At 49.3% G+C, this 17,108-nt stretch overlaps 1 protein-coding gene across 9 annotated transcripts in view; it reads right to left on the bottom strand.

Moving 5' to 3' along the window:
* Positions 1-1,185: 1,185 nt before the first annotated feature.
* Positions 1,186-17,108, bottom strand: part of ATXN7L1 (ataxin 7 like 1) — a 246,070-nt gene continuing 230,147 nt past the window's right edge. For 6 of the 9 annotated variants that reach the window (XM_049642790.1, XM_049642792.1, XM_049642795.1 and 3 more), the window contains 5 exons: positions 14,162-14,283; positions 12,418-12,723; positions 8,941-9,880; positions 5,643-5,717; positions 1,186-4,066 (listed from right to left, as the gene is read on the bottom strand). In XM_049642790.1, coding sequence (XP_049498747.1) covers positions 4,025-4,066; positions 5,643-5,717; positions 8,941-9,880; positions 12,418-12,723; positions 14,162-14,283 — 1,485 coding nt within the window. In that variant the 3' untranslated portion in view covers positions 1,186-4,024. The remainder of the gene's footprint in view (positions 4,067-5,642; positions 5,718-8,940; positions 9,881-12,417; positions 12,724-14,161; positions 14,284-17,108) is intronic. The other 3 variants (XM_049642791.1, XM_049642797.1, XM_049642798.1) reach the window with 3 other exon arrangements.

Below are 17,108 nucleotides of genomic sequence, written 5' to 3'. Positions count from 1 at the left end.
CTCCCACACTCTGTGCCTTCAGCTCACTTCCTCAGGGAGGACTCCCTGATAGCACCCCCCTACCCATTTTACATTGGCTTCTCCTGTTCTTTTCTCTCACAGAACTCAATCTTTTCCACCACGGCATTTGCCACAATCTGTAATTACACATTTGATCATGTGTTTATTTATTTACTGTCTTCCCCACTGGGTTGCTTCCAGAAAGCAGCTGGGACTGTGTCTGTTTCTCTTCGCTGAACACAGAGCGCCTAGCTCAGGGGCAGCCACGACAAGATGCTCCATAAACATGTGTTGAATGAATTCCCTCTCTTCTAGCAAATGTGTATTTTAGCAGGAACGCTCATCAGGTGGGAGCACTTTCATCCAAAAGAAAAAAGAAATGACAAACATCTAAATTTTATGAAAACCCGAAGACTTTGTTTTACAAACATATAAATTATTTTATTTACAAAGCCATGTTACAAAAAAAAAAAAAAAAGAAAAAAAAAAAAAAAATTACAATCGCTCACTGGAGAATGTCTCCAGGCCTGGTGCTGAAACCATGGCAGTATCAATAGATACGTGTTTGTTCTTTCCTTTTAAAACTGTAAGCCATAGAATTTACTATTTACACCTACTTTAGACATTTATTCTGCTTACAATATCACAGGCATGGAATGAATTCTATCTGGTAGTGCTAATATGTAAAGGTATGGGACAAAGAAGGAAAATACTTAGTGTTACAAAATATGGATCGTAGAAAAGAAACCCACTCCACAAGTGTGGCATTTATTTAGAATGTTTGGACATGCTTTCTCCAAAATTCTTCTGGAAAAGGTTCTAAAAATCGGTAGTAGGAAAGGACAAATGAGCAGGTGCAAATTCTTGTCTGTGCAACAACAGTTATTGAATATACCCCATGACTGACCAGCTACGTGAAACCCACAGAGTTTTGTTAAAGTGCCATGGGCCGACGGCATAACAAAATATAAGGTGTAAATAGAAAATTTCTTTTTTTCCTTTTTGAAAACAAGAGTTCACTGAGAATCAGCAATAATAGAATATGCTGTAGAAACTATTCTCTACAAAGGTTGATCAGCATTATTTACAATTGGTACATTGATACAAAAGAAGGCATACAAGTTATCCAAGTCGCTTTTTTTTTATGGCTGACAGGTCTATGCATTGTGTTATGCTTAACAACCAGAGCTTTCGAGCCTCTATGGCTGGCGACAAGTCACGAGATCTTCAGGTAGATGGGGGGTGGGGTGGAGGTGGTGGTGATGTGTGTGTGTGTGTGTGTGTGTGTGCAGTCAAGGGGCTGGGAAGGGAGGGGTTGGGGGGGATGAGCAGAAGTACCCAAAGGAGATCACCCTAATAATGCTTAATAGGCTGGTCCAGTTGAACTCCATTAAAACAAACCCAAAGAAAACCTTTTATTTGCATTCCACTTTTCAAGCTGTGAGTTTTTAATACATCGTTGTAAAGTAAACCTGTGGTTGATTGTGAAGGAAGAAACACCGTGGGTTTTCCCTTTTTTGCTCAGTTTTCCAGCAATGTCCTCACCTTGGTCAGAGCCAGTCTTTCACCAAGTAAGCAGCATCGGTGGGGGGCCTCTTTATTCCAGCTTGCAATTCCAGATGGAGACAGCTCACACATCGAAACCTACTGAATTGCTCCGTTAGTCCCTGTCGAGACATTATTTCTCAGAAGCAGCCACTTAATCTCTCAACCTTTGTTTTCCCTCTTCGAGTGTAAGAGTTTATAACTCAGAGGGTTATTTTGTTGCTGAGATTTTTTTTGTTTTTTGTTACTCCTGCAAGTTTTTACAACTTAAAATAAATTATAAACAAAACAAAAAAAACCGACAGACTTCTTAAAACCGAACAAGACAAAAGTTGTGCAAAAATAACAAAGATATGTACATACTTTTCAGTTGGAATAAATGTACAATAAAAACATAATTCAAAGAACATTTTAAAAATATAAACATTGCTTAAACTTTCCTACGTTTCATATTGTTTCTGAAACTATTCTGGTCAGTTAGCTCTGTAATATAGTAAAACATAAATTATTACAAAATTAACACTATAAAAATTTACTTTAAGAATATCTTCTAAACTTTTTTCCAAAGGGTCTAACCTGTTTATAATTTCTTAAACATTTATAAGTCTTAAAATCTGCCTTAACTTTTTTTTTTTTTAAAAAGAAAGAGTAACCATCTTCCCTTCAATTTGCAGTCTCTTTTTCCCAAGACGTAAATAAACCAGCATATAAGTGCACTTTTAACACTGTAGAAATAAAAATGAAATCGTCTGAACTAATGTCCTGGTACCTAATATCAACTCCTGATTTTTAAAAAAATCTTCATTTTATATTAAAAATTTTAGGAATCCTATAAGAAACACTGTCAGTGCAATTCCATTGATACAAATCACTCTGTTTGCTTCCCGTCTTCCCAAAATCTAATGTGGTGAAACTTAACAGTAGTCTGATCTTTGGGTTGAGGGGATGGGGAAGAAAAGGGAAACTTGAGGGCCGGGATGAGGGTTTGGGTCCAGCTGTAAAACTGGCATTCATTTCTGATTTAGGGATGAAGCAAAACTTCCTAGGATCTCTTGCTATTATCTCGTCCGCAAAGTTTCATGATTAATAGCGCAGGATGCCTATGTCATATTGTGAATTCCTGATTATGATTCCCTCTTAGAGCTAATCGTATTGCTACTTCTTTCAAAACTCCAGTGTGAACAGTTTTGTAGCTGCAGGGCTCTGGCTTTTTTCTTCCCTCTCTTCCAAATGGCTCTTCCTCATTAGGCGGTGGCTGGGCTTACTATGCCTTTCTCGGGGTGGGGGTGCTGTGAGTCGGGGCTTGTGATAACCTAGTATAAGCTGATCTATGGGAATGCTGATTGCACGGGACCCTGGGGCCCAGGGCACGGAGGGGCGCGGGCAGTGCTAGTATTTATTCTCACCAGGCGTTGGATATTTAACCCTCCACGGCTTTCCCTCAGACCCTTCCTGCACCCCCACCCTTGCGTTTTCTCCTCTTGCCTGGCCCCGGAGGGCAGCTTAGGAACTTCCATCGCTGTGGGCACTGGGGTCTCGTGCCCCTTTCCCTGGGATTCCTCCTTCTCTGGCTCACCCAGCTTTGGGGCCCTTGTGCACGGCAACCGGGAAGGGATTTGGCAGCGTGGATTCCTAACAAGCTCCGATGATCAGTCACCCAGTTTCCTCGGTCTTTTGAGGGATATCTTCCCCTACCCATATGCTCTGCTTCCTGTCACCTTCCAGGCCCATTCCAGCCCCTGTTCCTGACCCAGTATATCCTCTCTGAGCTGCACAGCTGGACAGTGGTATTGGGTAAACGACATAGTTCAGTGGCCACTTTTCTCCAACTTGCCCACAGCGTCGGGCTCCTACGGTGCTGGTGCAGCGCAGGAACCTGCTGGGGGCGCTCAGCCCGACCCCGCAGCTCTCCGCTCTCGGCAGAGACACAGGCTGTTTCCCAGCAAAGCCCCTCCCCCAGCACGCTGTCCAGAGGGGAGCTCGTGAAAGCCAACCCCTTCCCGAAGGCCAGTGGGGACCCCGTGAGCGGCAGGTGGGAGGGGATGGAAGGGACAGGTGGGAGAGGTCGAGGGAAGGAGCACGGCGTGTGCTCAAGTTCAAGAGTTTCAGACAACGCCAACCAGGAACTGACACTTGCAGCGTCTGCTCTCCTGGCTGGAGCAAAAGGATGGTGCGGTAGCAGCATCGGAAGCTATAGAGGGCCGACCCCGAACTTGGAAGAACGCGTACACGTGGCAAATGAAGGAACCGAAACAAAACACTGGTACTGTTTTCTGTGAATCTTAAATTCACGTTCTTTTGCCTTTTGCTTTCTCTTCGGAACTAAAAACCGGTCAATTAAAAAAGGAAGAAGAAAGGCCAGAGCCACCCGCTGGCACAGGAAACAGACTCTCTCCCCAGCTGCGCACACCCCTCCCTCCTCCTCCCGCCTCAGCCCCGGGAGGCCAGGCATTGGTTTGGAAGTGGCTTCACAGTCTTGTTACGGAAGAGTCCTGATCCTGCCCGTTCTGTTGGTGGTCTTCTAGGAAAGAAAAGAAAAGCTTGTGTAGAAACCACACACTGGGGATTACCCGCAAGAACTCAAGAACGGAGCCTCCGCTTTCTCCGTCTGGCGTGACCCTTAAGGCTACCGTCCCATCTCTTGCCTTGGGCAAAGAAACGAGACAAATGAGCAAAGGAGGGGCATGTGAGGTGGCCACAAAGATCCTAGCTTGGGGGAAAACACAGGGGCAAACCCCGTGGACATGCATGTGGTGGGGTGGGGGTGTGGTTCCCTTCCCAGAGAGAGAACTGCAATAATTAACCACTTTTTTTTTGTTTGTTTGTTTGGCCTCTATTCATTTACCTTTTCCTACCTAACCTGTGCACCACACGGAGAATTATCTAAGGAAGAAGTGTAGTGTTGGATTAACATAGAGGCTTTGGGTTCAAGTTACTTAGCCTCTTCCCCCCGGGTATCTCCAATCTGTAACATGAGGCTCATCACTGGTCCTTCACAGGGTTGCTAACAGGTCTATATGTATGTAAAGGGCTCAGTGCTGCACCTGCAGAAAAAGCCACCACAAACGGTGGCTATTTGATTATTATTACATTTGTTAAGGGTGACCGTGTGGCCTCTGGGTGGACCCAGCAACCGGTGCAGGAGGCTTGTCAAGATCAGAGGCAGGTTGCCAGGGCCCAGACCCCTGCCCCCACCTACCCCCCACAGAGGATAGGCTTCAGGTGCTCAGGCACAAAATGACCCAAAATGATGGAGACGCGCTCCTTGATCTAGGGATACAAAAACGGTTTTCCTATAATCTTCACCCACACACCGCCCTGACATCTGTGGGGAGACCTCAAAGGCCAAAATGCAGACAAACACATTGCAATTTGTTCTCTACAAAACCTGTAGCACGTTGAAGACAACGTAACATCACCATACATTTATTTTTTCCAGTCACATGTAACTTACAAACCCCCATCCCCTACCCTCCCTGGCTTCCCCCAGGGGCACGCACAGTCCCTCGTAGCAAATCATTTGTACACTGACTACTCTCACACCTCGAATTTGTAAAAACTGCTGCATCTACCCTGGATGTTCCCACCAGGAAACCACATCTTGAACAGTAGCTACAGCTCACCAGAGGCCTTGAGAGAGGACTGACTGATTGGTGTCCCTAGCGAGGCCCTGCAGTCAAAACCATTAATTTTCTCAACAACGTTAGGAGGTAGGCATCACCTTTGCTATTTAACAGATGGAAACACTGAGACCCAGAGAAGTTACTCTGCCTAATATCACACAGCTGCTAATAAAAATCAGGGCTCATACTTGTGTGCTATGTGTTAGGCATTTTCTAGAGGCTTTAGGTGAATAGATTAATCTTCACAAAAGCCACAGGAGGTGGGGGCCATTATGATCCCCTTATGGGTGAGGAAACTAAAGCACAGAGAAGTTAAGTAACTCGACGGAGGGCACACAGCTACTAACCAGAAGGCCTAGCTTTGGAAGCCAGGAAGCTTTGTTCTTAGCTGGAGCAGAGATTCGAGCTAGGGTCTGCCCCACTGCCCATGCCTCTGCATTGGTGACCCTGTGCACATCCCCCTCAGTACCTTACCTGTCGGCTGTGTCCTGGGCTGGATATGCTTGAAGGACTGGACTGTGACAAAGGTAGGCTGCTATTTTTCCCAACCTGAAAGACACCAGCGAGGCCCACTCAGATCCGCCAGCCCGTGAAAGACTCCTGGGACCCTGCGCCGCCAGGGGTACAAGAGCGCCATCCCTCCCTCCGAGCGGTGCATGGCTAGTGTTTCCATCTCAGATGGCAGAGGAGATGAAAATGCCTCGGGGGGCATCTTGCTGACACCCTTCCCGTCCCAGAGAGAAAGCAGAATGGAGGGGAACTCTTCATTCTGCTTCCCAGATGTAGACCGTGACTTTCAGGGGGTGAGGATAAAGGCATCTGGCAAGAGGCCCGGCCCCTCCTGGCGGGGCATTTAACCCTGCAGAGGCCCCAGCTTTTCCATCCCTGACCTCGCAGAGCAGTCCCAGACCCATCTGGTTTCCGGCTCAGAGTCCCTTGGACTAGCTCAGGATAAAAGCCTGCATCTTTTTCTGGGTCAGTTTTCTTGGCCAGAAGACATAGCCAACACCTTGCTATTCTTCAGAAAACAAGGCAAACGGCGCTGGGGGCAGGTGGGTGTGGCTATGGGGCTCCTTCCCTTTCTCTGTGACCGTCCTGGGCACCTGGGGAGCTGGTTCCTCAGGTGATTACCCTTCTGGCAGGCAGCTCCTTCTGGAGCCTATAGAGACCTATAGAGAGCATCGTCCTCTACGTTAACTCACCTTTGCATAAAGACGTTTGCCTTACATTGGCAGTCTTGTTTTGGTTCAATTTAATATCTCTGTGGCAATTCTGGTCTTATGCTTCCCAGATACAATTTAAGAGAGCCCCGTTTGGTTCCCAAAGCCCATACCTTGAATTTTTCAACCTATGTTATGCTTCTCCAGTCTCCTAACGGGATCAACACTGATTGCAAAGGCCTTTCCCCAACACTTGGAAATCACCATGGCGACCCTGGACAAAGCCTTTTCTTTCTTTCTTAAAAAAAAATTTTTTTTTTTTTTTAGCATTTATTTATTTTTGAGAGACAGAGAGACAAACCATGAGCAGGGGAGGGGCAGAGAGCGAGGGAGACACAGAATTTGAAGCAGGCTCCAGGCTCTGAGCTGTCAGGACAGAGCCTGATGCGGGGCTTGAACTCACAAAACATGGGATCATGACCTGAGCTGAAGTCAGATGCTTAACCGACTGAGCCACCCAGGTGCCCCTGGACAGAGCCTTTTCTTAATGGCCTGGTGACAAGCACCCAGGCAAGTATTGCCTGCATTAGGGAGCCAGTGCTGGCTAGAGCAAGGCAGCTGTTCAAGTAATCTGCTGTTTTGATTTCCCTCCTGATAAATACTCTGCTGGAGGCTCGTCTGCTCCTTTCAGGACTAATGCATTGTGTTTACTAAACTTTTTCATTCATTCATTTTTGACTAATTCATTGTGTTTACTAAATATTTCATAGAGTCCTGCTGACCCAAGAACAAACAGGGCAACATTAACACAGAGGCATGGGGGTTAAGAGCCTAGACTCCAGAGTCAAATTGCCTAGGTTTAAATCTCAGCCCTACTATTTCCTTGCTGTGTGACTTTGGGCACATTGTTTAACCTTCCTGTGCCTCGGTTTACTCATTTGTAAAATGGGGGTAATAACAGGTAACAATGAAAGGAATTAATATATCTGAAGTGCTTGGAACAGAGCCCATCCCAGAAGTAAGTGTTAGCGTCTAGAACTTTATATAAAGTGGGTGACACTAGGTGCACCTGGGTGGCTCAGTTGGTTAAGTGCCTGACGTTTGATTTTGGCTCGGGTTGTGATCTCACGGTTCATGAGTTTGAGTCTCACACTGGGCGTTGCACTAACAGCACGGAGCCTCCTTGGGATTCTCTCTTCCTCTCTCACTGACCCTCCCCTGCTCTCTCTTTCAAAATAAATATATAAATAAATAAAAACTTTAAAAAATAAAATGGGTGACACTACAGCCTTGTTGCTCAGGGTGTGGCCTGTAAGCCAGAGAGTGGCACCCCAGACCTGTTGACAAAGAGGCTGCAGGTTCATAAGACCCCCAGGGGCTGCCTGTGCAAGTTCAAGTTTAGAAGGCCCTGGTTCTGCCCTTCATCCTGAGGCCTGGAGGTGGCCCGGACCAGCAGCTTAGTCTGTGGGTGCCAGCCCCTTTCCTCTGCACCCCTGGAATTGGGGGTGGGGGGGGTCAGATGGTGGTGCATCTGCTGCAGCCACAGGGCTTTAGTGGGAGGACCTACATCTCCCCCTGTCTCCCCTTGGGCTCAGTGTGCAGACTTTGCAGCCCCCGAGATCTAAACGTGCGGTTTCTCAGGTGTTTGCCTGTGATTTGTGAACACCCCCCCCCCCCAGATGTTCTCTTCGTGAGGTTGTAACAAGTCTCATATAAAGATGACATAAAAATTAAAACATCTGTTTAACTGCCTCTCATCCCTCCAGAGTCCTCTTCCCTAGACAGGGCTGGCCTTAGGGTCCGGCCCACTTCATTCTAAATGTGGGCAGCTGTAGCCCCCTGTTCGCCCTGCTGCCCCGGTGGGGCTCAGGCTCGGGGCTGGGCCCTCCCACCACCTCTGCCCTCTCCCAGCAGAGTCTGGAGGGGGTGGGCCTTTGCTAAGTAGCTCTCCCGCCTGGGGGAAAAGATCAGATTTGAGGATGGCTGGTCTTGGGCTCTTCTCAGACCACGCCCCACTCTCCCAGACTTCCTCACAACACACCCTCCTATTTGCAGGTGGCATCGGACCCTTCTGTGCCTATAGGTGTGAGATGCAGTTTTATCATAGGAGGAGGTGGGGCCGAGGTTGCCTGGAAGAGTGGGGACAGCCAGTCACCCCAGGAGGCAGTAGCACCGCCTACCATAGCCCAGGTGGCCCGGGTCATCACTGGACCTGCCTGGGCCTCGGGCTCTCACGGAGGGGATTCCCATAGACCAGGTGTAATGAAATTGTGCTCAAAACTCAAGATCCAAAAGCGACAGAAGAGGAGGGGGAGCTCAGACTCTCCCTGTGCCTCAGCGTCCCCATCTGTAGAGTGGTGCTGACAATTGCACTGACTGCGCTGGGTGGTGAGGTTTAAAGTAAGTGACATGCGCGCAGCGCTCGCTCGCAACAGCTTACTTAGCACGCAGCGGCAAAGTACTCGTCAACTACTCGGTTCTCGGAACGGAGGCTGCTCTGTTACCTGAGCTACCTGGCTGAGCAGGGGCGCTGCCCAGCCCCCTCTCCCCCCCCCCCCCCCAGAGCCCGTGAAGGCAGCGCCGGGAGGCCCCTGGAAACACGGGTCCCTTACCTGCCGAGAGGAGGTGCTGTTAACGGGATCGGGCACCGGTGCAAGAAGGCCGGGTGGGTTCTTTTTGTGAACGCTATTCATACCAGGCATTTTAGTGATTTTACAGGCTTTGCTACTAGAACTCGAGTTCTTACGCTTTTTTCCTTCTGATTTGTCAAAAGAGAGGGGCAGCGAAGACACGGCATTGTGTGAGGCCAGAGAGAGGTCCCCTGCAAGGGAGGGCACAGAGAGGGGACAGGAGTCACTGCTGCCGCCCACCGAGCCCACGTGTCTCACTATGTCCGCGGGGCCACTGGGCAGCGAGGTCCGTCCTGAGGGCTCCAGTTTGGCACTGAGTGGGCTCACCCCATTGTTGGAGTTGTGCACAGACAGACTGTTATAGGGAGGGGCCGCCTGATAGGAGTTCAAAGCTGAACTGGCATTCAAAACACAGTTCTTTTTGTGGGGCCCTGATAATGGAGACGAGAGGGATGTCTGCAAGGATAATGAGGAGGAGGAGGAGGAAGTCGAAGGCTGCGGCTTCCTCTTTTTGTTACTTGGAGACTCGTCGCTACGGGCGGACAGGTCTTTGACTTTTGAGGATTTGCTGGTTTTGGTTTTGGATGGCTTGTGGGATGGGGAAGGGATGGCGGCTGGTATCGGGGACACGGCGGATGGGGCCTTGAAGGTTGAGTCCATGATGCTGAGGGTTGCAGCCACATGGGGGAAAGCTGTGGTGTGTGACATGAGGGCGCTCGGGTCCGGCGACGCCACAAAAGCTGCGTTTGAGAGCATGGCTGATGTCATTATGTAAGAAGAGGTGAGTCTCGAGCTGATGGGGGCTGAAGGAAGATACACAGCACTGGGGTTGCTGAAAGGCTGTAAAACGGATGCTGGAACGGGGGTGGAGGTGTGGGCTGCTGGCGAGGGCATGGGGCTATCTGCCGCAGGAGGGATCTTCCTAAACATGAGAGAAGAGTGAGAGAGAAACCGTGAGAAACAGGCTTGGCACTGCTCCAGAGGCTCGAGTAAGCATGAGCCTCAGGGCTACAGAGGAACCCCAGTAGAACCAGACTATGGAGGATGAAGCCTTGGAGGATGGCGGACTCTGAATTATGGCCCTTCCCTGTGGCTCCCCCCATTGCAACATCCAGCAACCTATATTGAATGCTTTCAGGTTTTCACATCCTTGTCTCCACGCTTGGCTACTGGATAATGGCTGATTTGGCTTCGTGAATAAAGGCGAATGTTATTTAGAATAGAAATTTCCCCAACAGTGTTCTCGCTCTCTTTTTTTTTTTTTTCTGGCAGTGATGAAGGTGGTTTTTAATGAGCAGTAGTCATTTCACAGTTAGGTCCTGGCTTGAAGTAAGAGGTGTGAGGACAGGGCTTTGCCACCGGCACCCCGGGGTCACCCCTGCACACTGCCGCTCAGGGCTTCGCAGCCCCTCCTGTGCCCTGCCTCCCCCCTGCTCCCAGGCCAGCATTCCCAGGCCTTTGCTGCCTGCAGGCTCCGGTTTACTCCAGAGAGGCGTGTCCACGTGAGCCTGGGGCTGCTGTTGCCGATTTATTTCTATTCACCTCACCCAACCTTGGCTCTCGCTCTGGGGAGCTACGGTGGGGGTGTGGCTGCCCTCCCACAGGCCTCCCCATCTCTGTGTCAGGGTGAGGTGAGAAGATAGGGACCCGCATGTATCCAGACAAGGGGATCGGGACTTTCCACTTTGTTCTGAAGACAGATGCAGGATGTGGGCACAGGAGAACACAAGGTCGGGGGGAGAGGGGTCTTCCAGGAGGTTGGGGGGTCCCTGGGAACAAACTCCCTGTCTCCTGTACTCTGTGGAACCAAGGGCAGCACCCAGTGGCGGGTCACTCTTGGGGCCTGCCTATAAACTCTGTCTTTTGACTCCCATGTCCAAACCATGGCCTGGGTCAATATTGCTGCTACTCTGGGAACCAGGAGGAGGAGCACAGGGGCTTTGGGGGTCACCGTTCGTTCCTGATTTTATTCTGCAGGAAGGGATACTGACCTCAGGAGCCAGGTGAGTATTTTCAAATAGGCTCTTTCCTAGTCCTCCCCTTGCTCCCCGCCCCCCACCCCCCGCTTTTGCCTGGAAATCATTTTCAGTGTAGCTGAGTCCCCCACCCCCACCCCAGCAGTTAGGAACTAGCTCTCTTTCTTTGAAAGTGGTACTTGAAGGTGGGCAGGCTTGGGGCCTGCACCCCCATAGCTTCAAGCAAGACGTGAGACGAGGCCTCTCGAAAGCCTTTCTGTCCTTGGAGGCCACTCTCTTGGCTGCAGCAGCAGGACGAGGCCCCACTGTGAAGGAAATGCCTCTCCTAGCGCTGCCCTGAAGATTCAGTGTCCTGCCTGCAATTTGGTGGAGCCTATGGTTTCCATCTTTAGGGTGGAATCCAGAGGAGTCCTTGAATACAGAAGCACAGTGTCCTTGAAAACATCAGATCAAACAGATCAAATATAAGAGAAAAATGTTGCCAAATCCACTGTGGCCACGATGACGTTCGAAAATCTACTTTTTCTTAGGCCTAAAGAATGTAAAAGATCCTGTCCACACTAAATCAGTGCTCCGTTAGTTCTTGTTGCAATGAACTAATGAGTGAATGGATGGATGGATGGATGGATGGGTGGGTGGGTGGGTGGCTGGATGGGTGGGCAGGTGAATTCTCAGCAGCAACATAACTAAGCATGCTGGGCAAGGACTCCCATGATATCAGACCGGAAAGGTCTAGACACGCCCTTAAAACTGTCTGGCACTGCACAACCCCTTCCTGACGCTTTAGGGGTGATTTCTTGGAACGTGTGGCATGAGCACACTCTCCCTGCTGTCTCTGTTCCTGGCTGTGGTGCCACAGGCAATCCACTCCATCTTTCCCTGACTCAAGTTTCTTACTAGCTAAAATGTGGATAGAAATACATGTGGGCAGAGGTTTGCAGTTACTTGTAATAAATGTTATTTTCTGAATACCAGATGGCTCATTTAGAGAGGACCCCAATCAGTGCCCTTCAGTGGGATCTACTCTGAACGTCCCAATTTGTAACTTTCCCATTCAATAGTATAAATGTGTGCTTCAACTTGTGTGGACAAGCAGGGCTGAAGTCCCCAGTCTTGCCCAGCTGGCACTCAGGACTGGGATGGATGCTACTTTTTAGCCTACTCTCTATCCCTTTCCTTCTTTCCCCCCACTAATCATAAGTGGATAGCAGAGGCAGAGGGGAGAGAGGGCAGGGGAGTAAGGGGCATGTGGAGGCTCACTGTCCCGGGGGGCCCCTCCCCCTCCCCCCCCATCCCGTGCTAAATAGTTTATATGTTTTTCTAGGTGCCAAATGGCAGCGGATTTCAGCTTTGCAGACTGTGCCCTGGTTTAAACTTTGCACGCCGGCCTAGGGAAGTCCCGTACAAAAGCCCACAGATGCGCATAAATTACTGACAGTGCCCATCCTCCCCTGCCAGCTGGCATGGAGATCCAGATGCTGACCTGGCTGAAAGAGAATACTGTGTTGGCGTCTCCTGATGCAGAGTTAAATGCTTGTTAAAGAAAAAAGAGTCTTGGCCGTTCCTTTTCTTCCTAATGTCTTCCACGCCCCCATCGGCTGCCATCCCTCCAGGTTCGGGCCCGTCGGGGCCTGGGGTTTGGGCAGCGAGGTTGAGAGGGCAGCGGGGTGCTACGCTTTCCAGAGTTGACACCCAGGCAGCCCCAATGTTGCTCAGTGACAGCAGATTGGTTAGGCAAGTCCTGAAAAGGGGGGAGGGACCTGACGCCCTGTGGCTCGGGTTTCTGTGCCTGAGGAGGAAAGGAATATGGAGCTTGAGCTGACAGGACACCAGGTAGCGAAATACAGATCAACACATTCCTTCCACGTGTCCGGGATTTACACTTCCACATCACAGGAGAGCAAAGAGCGGAAAGAATCACCGGGGTGGGCTGCCATCTTGGGGGAACAAGTGCAGAAGGATAAACAACCAAATAACTGAGAACACGGTAACCCCGCATGCAGCGCCCGTGTGTTGGCGTTTAGAATGGACACAGGCAGAAACCAAGGGTGCCTTTTAGACACACTTAGCAGTCGCTTCAGTGGGAAGAAACGATAAGCTTCTCTTGTGGCCCTTTCCTACTTTGTGGCAAGTGTCAACGTTGAGTCCACTAGGCCAGTTTACGGCACACACCGTGGGGCTTGTTTCTGCTACGAGCTTGGGTCCGGAAGCTCTTTGGGTGTCGTGGTGAAAAGGGGCTGCCTGGGAGAGAGGAGGGAAGCTGGGGGAGGGGCGAGCTCTGAATTCTGTTCCCAGGCCCACCACCCACAGCACCCTCCCGTGTCTCAGGAAAGCCTTCCTGCCCTTCCTGGGCTTCCCTGGGCAGGCAGGGCGAGGGGTTTGGCGTTGGCCTTTCCCGGGCCTAGACCTGAGGGATCCATGACTCTAATGGGTTGTGAGGTCTTAAGAGCTCACCTGGGTAGGAGTGGGGGTGGGGGCTGCCAGTGGGCTCGAGTGGCCGGCACTGTTGCTCCTTATGTGCCGTGGTTGGAGAGGGTCTAGCTTGTCATTCTCTCATAGTGGCATTTGCCTAAGTCAGGAAGTTTTCTTCCCTTTTTATAACTCTCCTATTGGGAGGCGTTGGAGAACAAAGGGGGCTCAGAGAGATGGAATAGAAACTGGGGTTTAGGGTGGAGAGAAACACAGGGAGAGGCGAGGAGAGAGATCTAGCTAGGTGGGAAGGGCCAAAGACAAGCTTAACCAACTTCAAACATCACCTGGGCTCTGCCTTGTTGGCCGCTGTACATATTTTTTCCACAGGACATTAAACAATTAGAAATTGGTCCATAACCATAGTGAAGTTTTTAGCATCAACACTGTAGCATTGACATTACAAACAGAGGCATATTCTTAGTATCCTTAGATGTTCTCAGTCATAGCATAAAGGCCCTTTAACACTCTTGCATACACGAGATCTTATCTACTACTCTTTTCACCTAGTTTAGAAGATTACCAACAGAAAAATGATCTCCAAAGAAAGACAAAGCATACCATATATCCTACGCATCTCTGAAAAATTGGGGGCAAGGCATTAAGAAGAGCTGACATTAAAGAATTAATCATGGATCCTGTTCTCAGAATCATTTTGCTCTACGAAAAGCCAACTACCAACATTGATCTCAAAAGCTGGGGTTCAGACCATCGTGGGGCAGCTGTGAGCACATACAGCATGAAAACTGCGCACTTACTTCCACATCTGGGAATTCAAGTGTTTTTCTACCATGGAGTTTAGTGCGAATCGAAAACGATCCCATCTTCTATCAAACACATAGTACCCTCGTCCCATGAGGCGACTCCCGAATGAGCAAAACTGTGAGGAAAAAAAAAAAAACATTTAAATTTTGATTACAGGTTAATAAGCTAATATAGACCATGCAGAGAAAAATAACATTTGCACAAAAACACACAGGGGTACAATTTTACTCAAAATAAAGAAGCAAATAGTTCCGAAGCCAAAAATACTTCTGCGGTGCTTTCGTTTGTGTTTTAGATTTTCTGCAGAACTTGTTGTTATGACTCAACAATAGTGACATTCAGTTTTCTGTGGCACAGAGGGCTACCTTCTCTACACCTGGACCAAACCAGCATTTTAGGGTAAAAAATCCCCCCAAAAAACAGAAAAACCCCAAAACAGCAACAAACCAAACCAAACTGAGAACAACCAGCAGCCAGGGTGATTTTTCAGCACCGCCCGCTTACGGTGTCATCCATCCATCTTCTCCGGGGACTCGGCGGTTCCCTGCCTCTCATTACTGTCACAGAAGCTGCTTGTCCTGATGCAATCTGCCATCTGGTTGGAGCTTTCCTATCTGTTGTCAACAGAGCCACTTGACTTCCAACGAGGCTGAAATCCTTCCTTCCCTAGTCCTGACCTCACGTCCGCCTCTCAGCACTTCTAGGCAACATGTCACCACCACCAAGCTTCCGTTCATGCTGTTCCCTCCGCTGGCCACCCCTTCCCTCTTCTCTCACAGTCCCAATTCTCCCCTCCCCCAGTGCCGTAATTGTGACTCTCATTCCCAATGGCCCTTATCTGACCAACCTCGCACCTTTGAGCTCTCACGGCACACCTACTACATACTTTACTACATTTCACCGTGGAATCACTACATGGCTGTTTCGTGTTTTTTTTTTTTTTTTTTTTTAATGTTTATTTTTGAGAGAGTGAGAGACAGAGCACGAGCAGGGGAATGGCAGAGAGAGAGGGAGACACAGAATGTGAAGCAGGCTCCAGGCTCTGAGCTGTCAGCACAGAGCCTGCTGTGGGGCTTGAACTCACGAGCTGTGAGATCATGACCTGAGCTGAAGTCGGACGCCAACCAACTAAGCCACCCAGGTGCCCCGGCTGTTTAACGTTCTATGTAAATAATGCCTATGCACCTGGCTTGATTATAAAGGTATCAAGACTGAAAACCTCATTCTCCTCTTCCTCCTCAGTATGAGGTTGGTAGGGAAGGGATTTGGGCTAAAGAATGGATTGGAGAGACAAGGTCCCACACAATGTTTATAGCAAATCATCACATTTAAAGCACAGGGCTGAAACATGAGTGGTAAAGATGTTTAATGAACGTCACTGGATTATGATGTTAGGGCAGGCAGAAGGCCGGTAGACAGAAACGCAAGTGGACTCTGAGAAGGTGGCATGTGGCTGGTCTAGAGCTCAGGCGAGTCTGCATACGACTCTATAACTCAAACACAGCTTCTCCTCTTTCCCCCAGACCTCCCAGCAGCTCCCTGGCCTCCGTCCCAGACACAGTGCTGGGTTTGGACTCATTCCACAACCCTTCCTGGAACCAGCCTTTGGAACAGTTCTTAGGAGGAAATGCAAGACCTTCCCTTTGTTTTGTTTCTGCTTATGTTTTGGGGGTTTTGCATTAGAATTTTGCCACCCATCAAATCTGGTACTCCTGATGAAAAACTCTTTTCTGCACTCTGATTATCAAGTGCTTACTGATTGAGCAAGAAAATATACAAAGGGGATTCTCCAATGTGGAAGCTGGTCCCCAGCAGCATGTGGGACCTGTTCCAGGTCTAGGCATCTTTTCTTCCTGCATCCCAGTTGCTAAAGACACCCTGAATGACTGTTTCGTTACAAAAAATGATTTAATGTATCAATTGACCATGAGAGAAAGGACAAAGCATAGAAACAATCCATGGCCTTTCCATTTAAATCAGCAGAACATTAAGGGCACACAAATCTGCCCTGCCCAGAGTTGAGCTAATCCACTGTAGCCTGGCAGTTTGTCATTTGGACAAATATCCTGCGCTCTGGAGTCTGGCCTTCTGGTAGAGCCCAATCTCTTTTTTAGACTTGGAAGCTGGAGGCCCTCTATGTCTCTCATGCAATATAGCTGCAAGGTTAAATGCCCCAAGAGGCTCCTGTTCTCGGTCGCACACTGTGCCCTCAGCGGAGCTATAGGTCTTCACTGCACGGGTCACCATGGCAGACTCCACTGGTAGCCGGTCTCATCAACCGCCATCCCACCCCTGCTTCTCCCCACCCTTTCTTTGCTAATGGATCTGCACTTTTGTTCTGATATCTGACATAGAACAGGCAGCACGGAAACGGGGGGGGGTCTCTTCCCAGAACCTTGAGAAGAATCATGGCTACTTTCATCCCGTGTCACTGCAATCCCATCCACCAACTGGTGTAGGAGTGGGCATGTGACCAGTTTCTGCTAGATGTGAATGGAAGCCTGCTGGGGGAGCTCATTGGAAGATTTTCTTCCCTGAGAAATGACAGAAGCTGGCTTCTTAGAAAGACTCCCTTTCCATTCGTCCCTTTCCACTCTTTGGAGAATGCTACTGGGTGAGGATGTGACCAGAGCTGTTGCAGACACAGTGAGATCATGTAGGACAGGCAGAAAGGGTTGAAGGGATTCTCCCTCAGAAACACCATATTGCAGGGGCGCCTGGGTGGCTCGGTCGGTTAAGCGTCCGACTTTGGCTCAGGTCATGATCTCACAGTTCATAAGTTCAAGCCCCTCATCAGGCTTTCTGCTGTCAGCACAGAGCCCACTTCAGATCCTCTGTCCTCCCCTCTCTCTGTCCCTCCCCAGCTCTTTCTCTCAAAAATAAATAGACACAGGAAGGAAGGAAGGAAGGAAGGAAGGAAGGAAGGAAGGAAGGAAGGAA

The sequence above is a fragment of the Panthera uncia genome, chromosome A2, assembly GCF_023721935.1.
Source record: "Panthera uncia isolate 11264 chromosome A2, Puncia_PCG_1.0, whole genome shotgun sequence".
In the NCBI taxonomy this organism is placed as follows: domain Eukaryota; kingdom Metazoa; phylum Chordata; class Mammalia; order Carnivora; family Felidae; genus Panthera; species Panthera uncia.
Note: the sequence above shows the minus strand (reverse complement) of the source record. Positions and strands in the feature narration are given on the sequence as shown.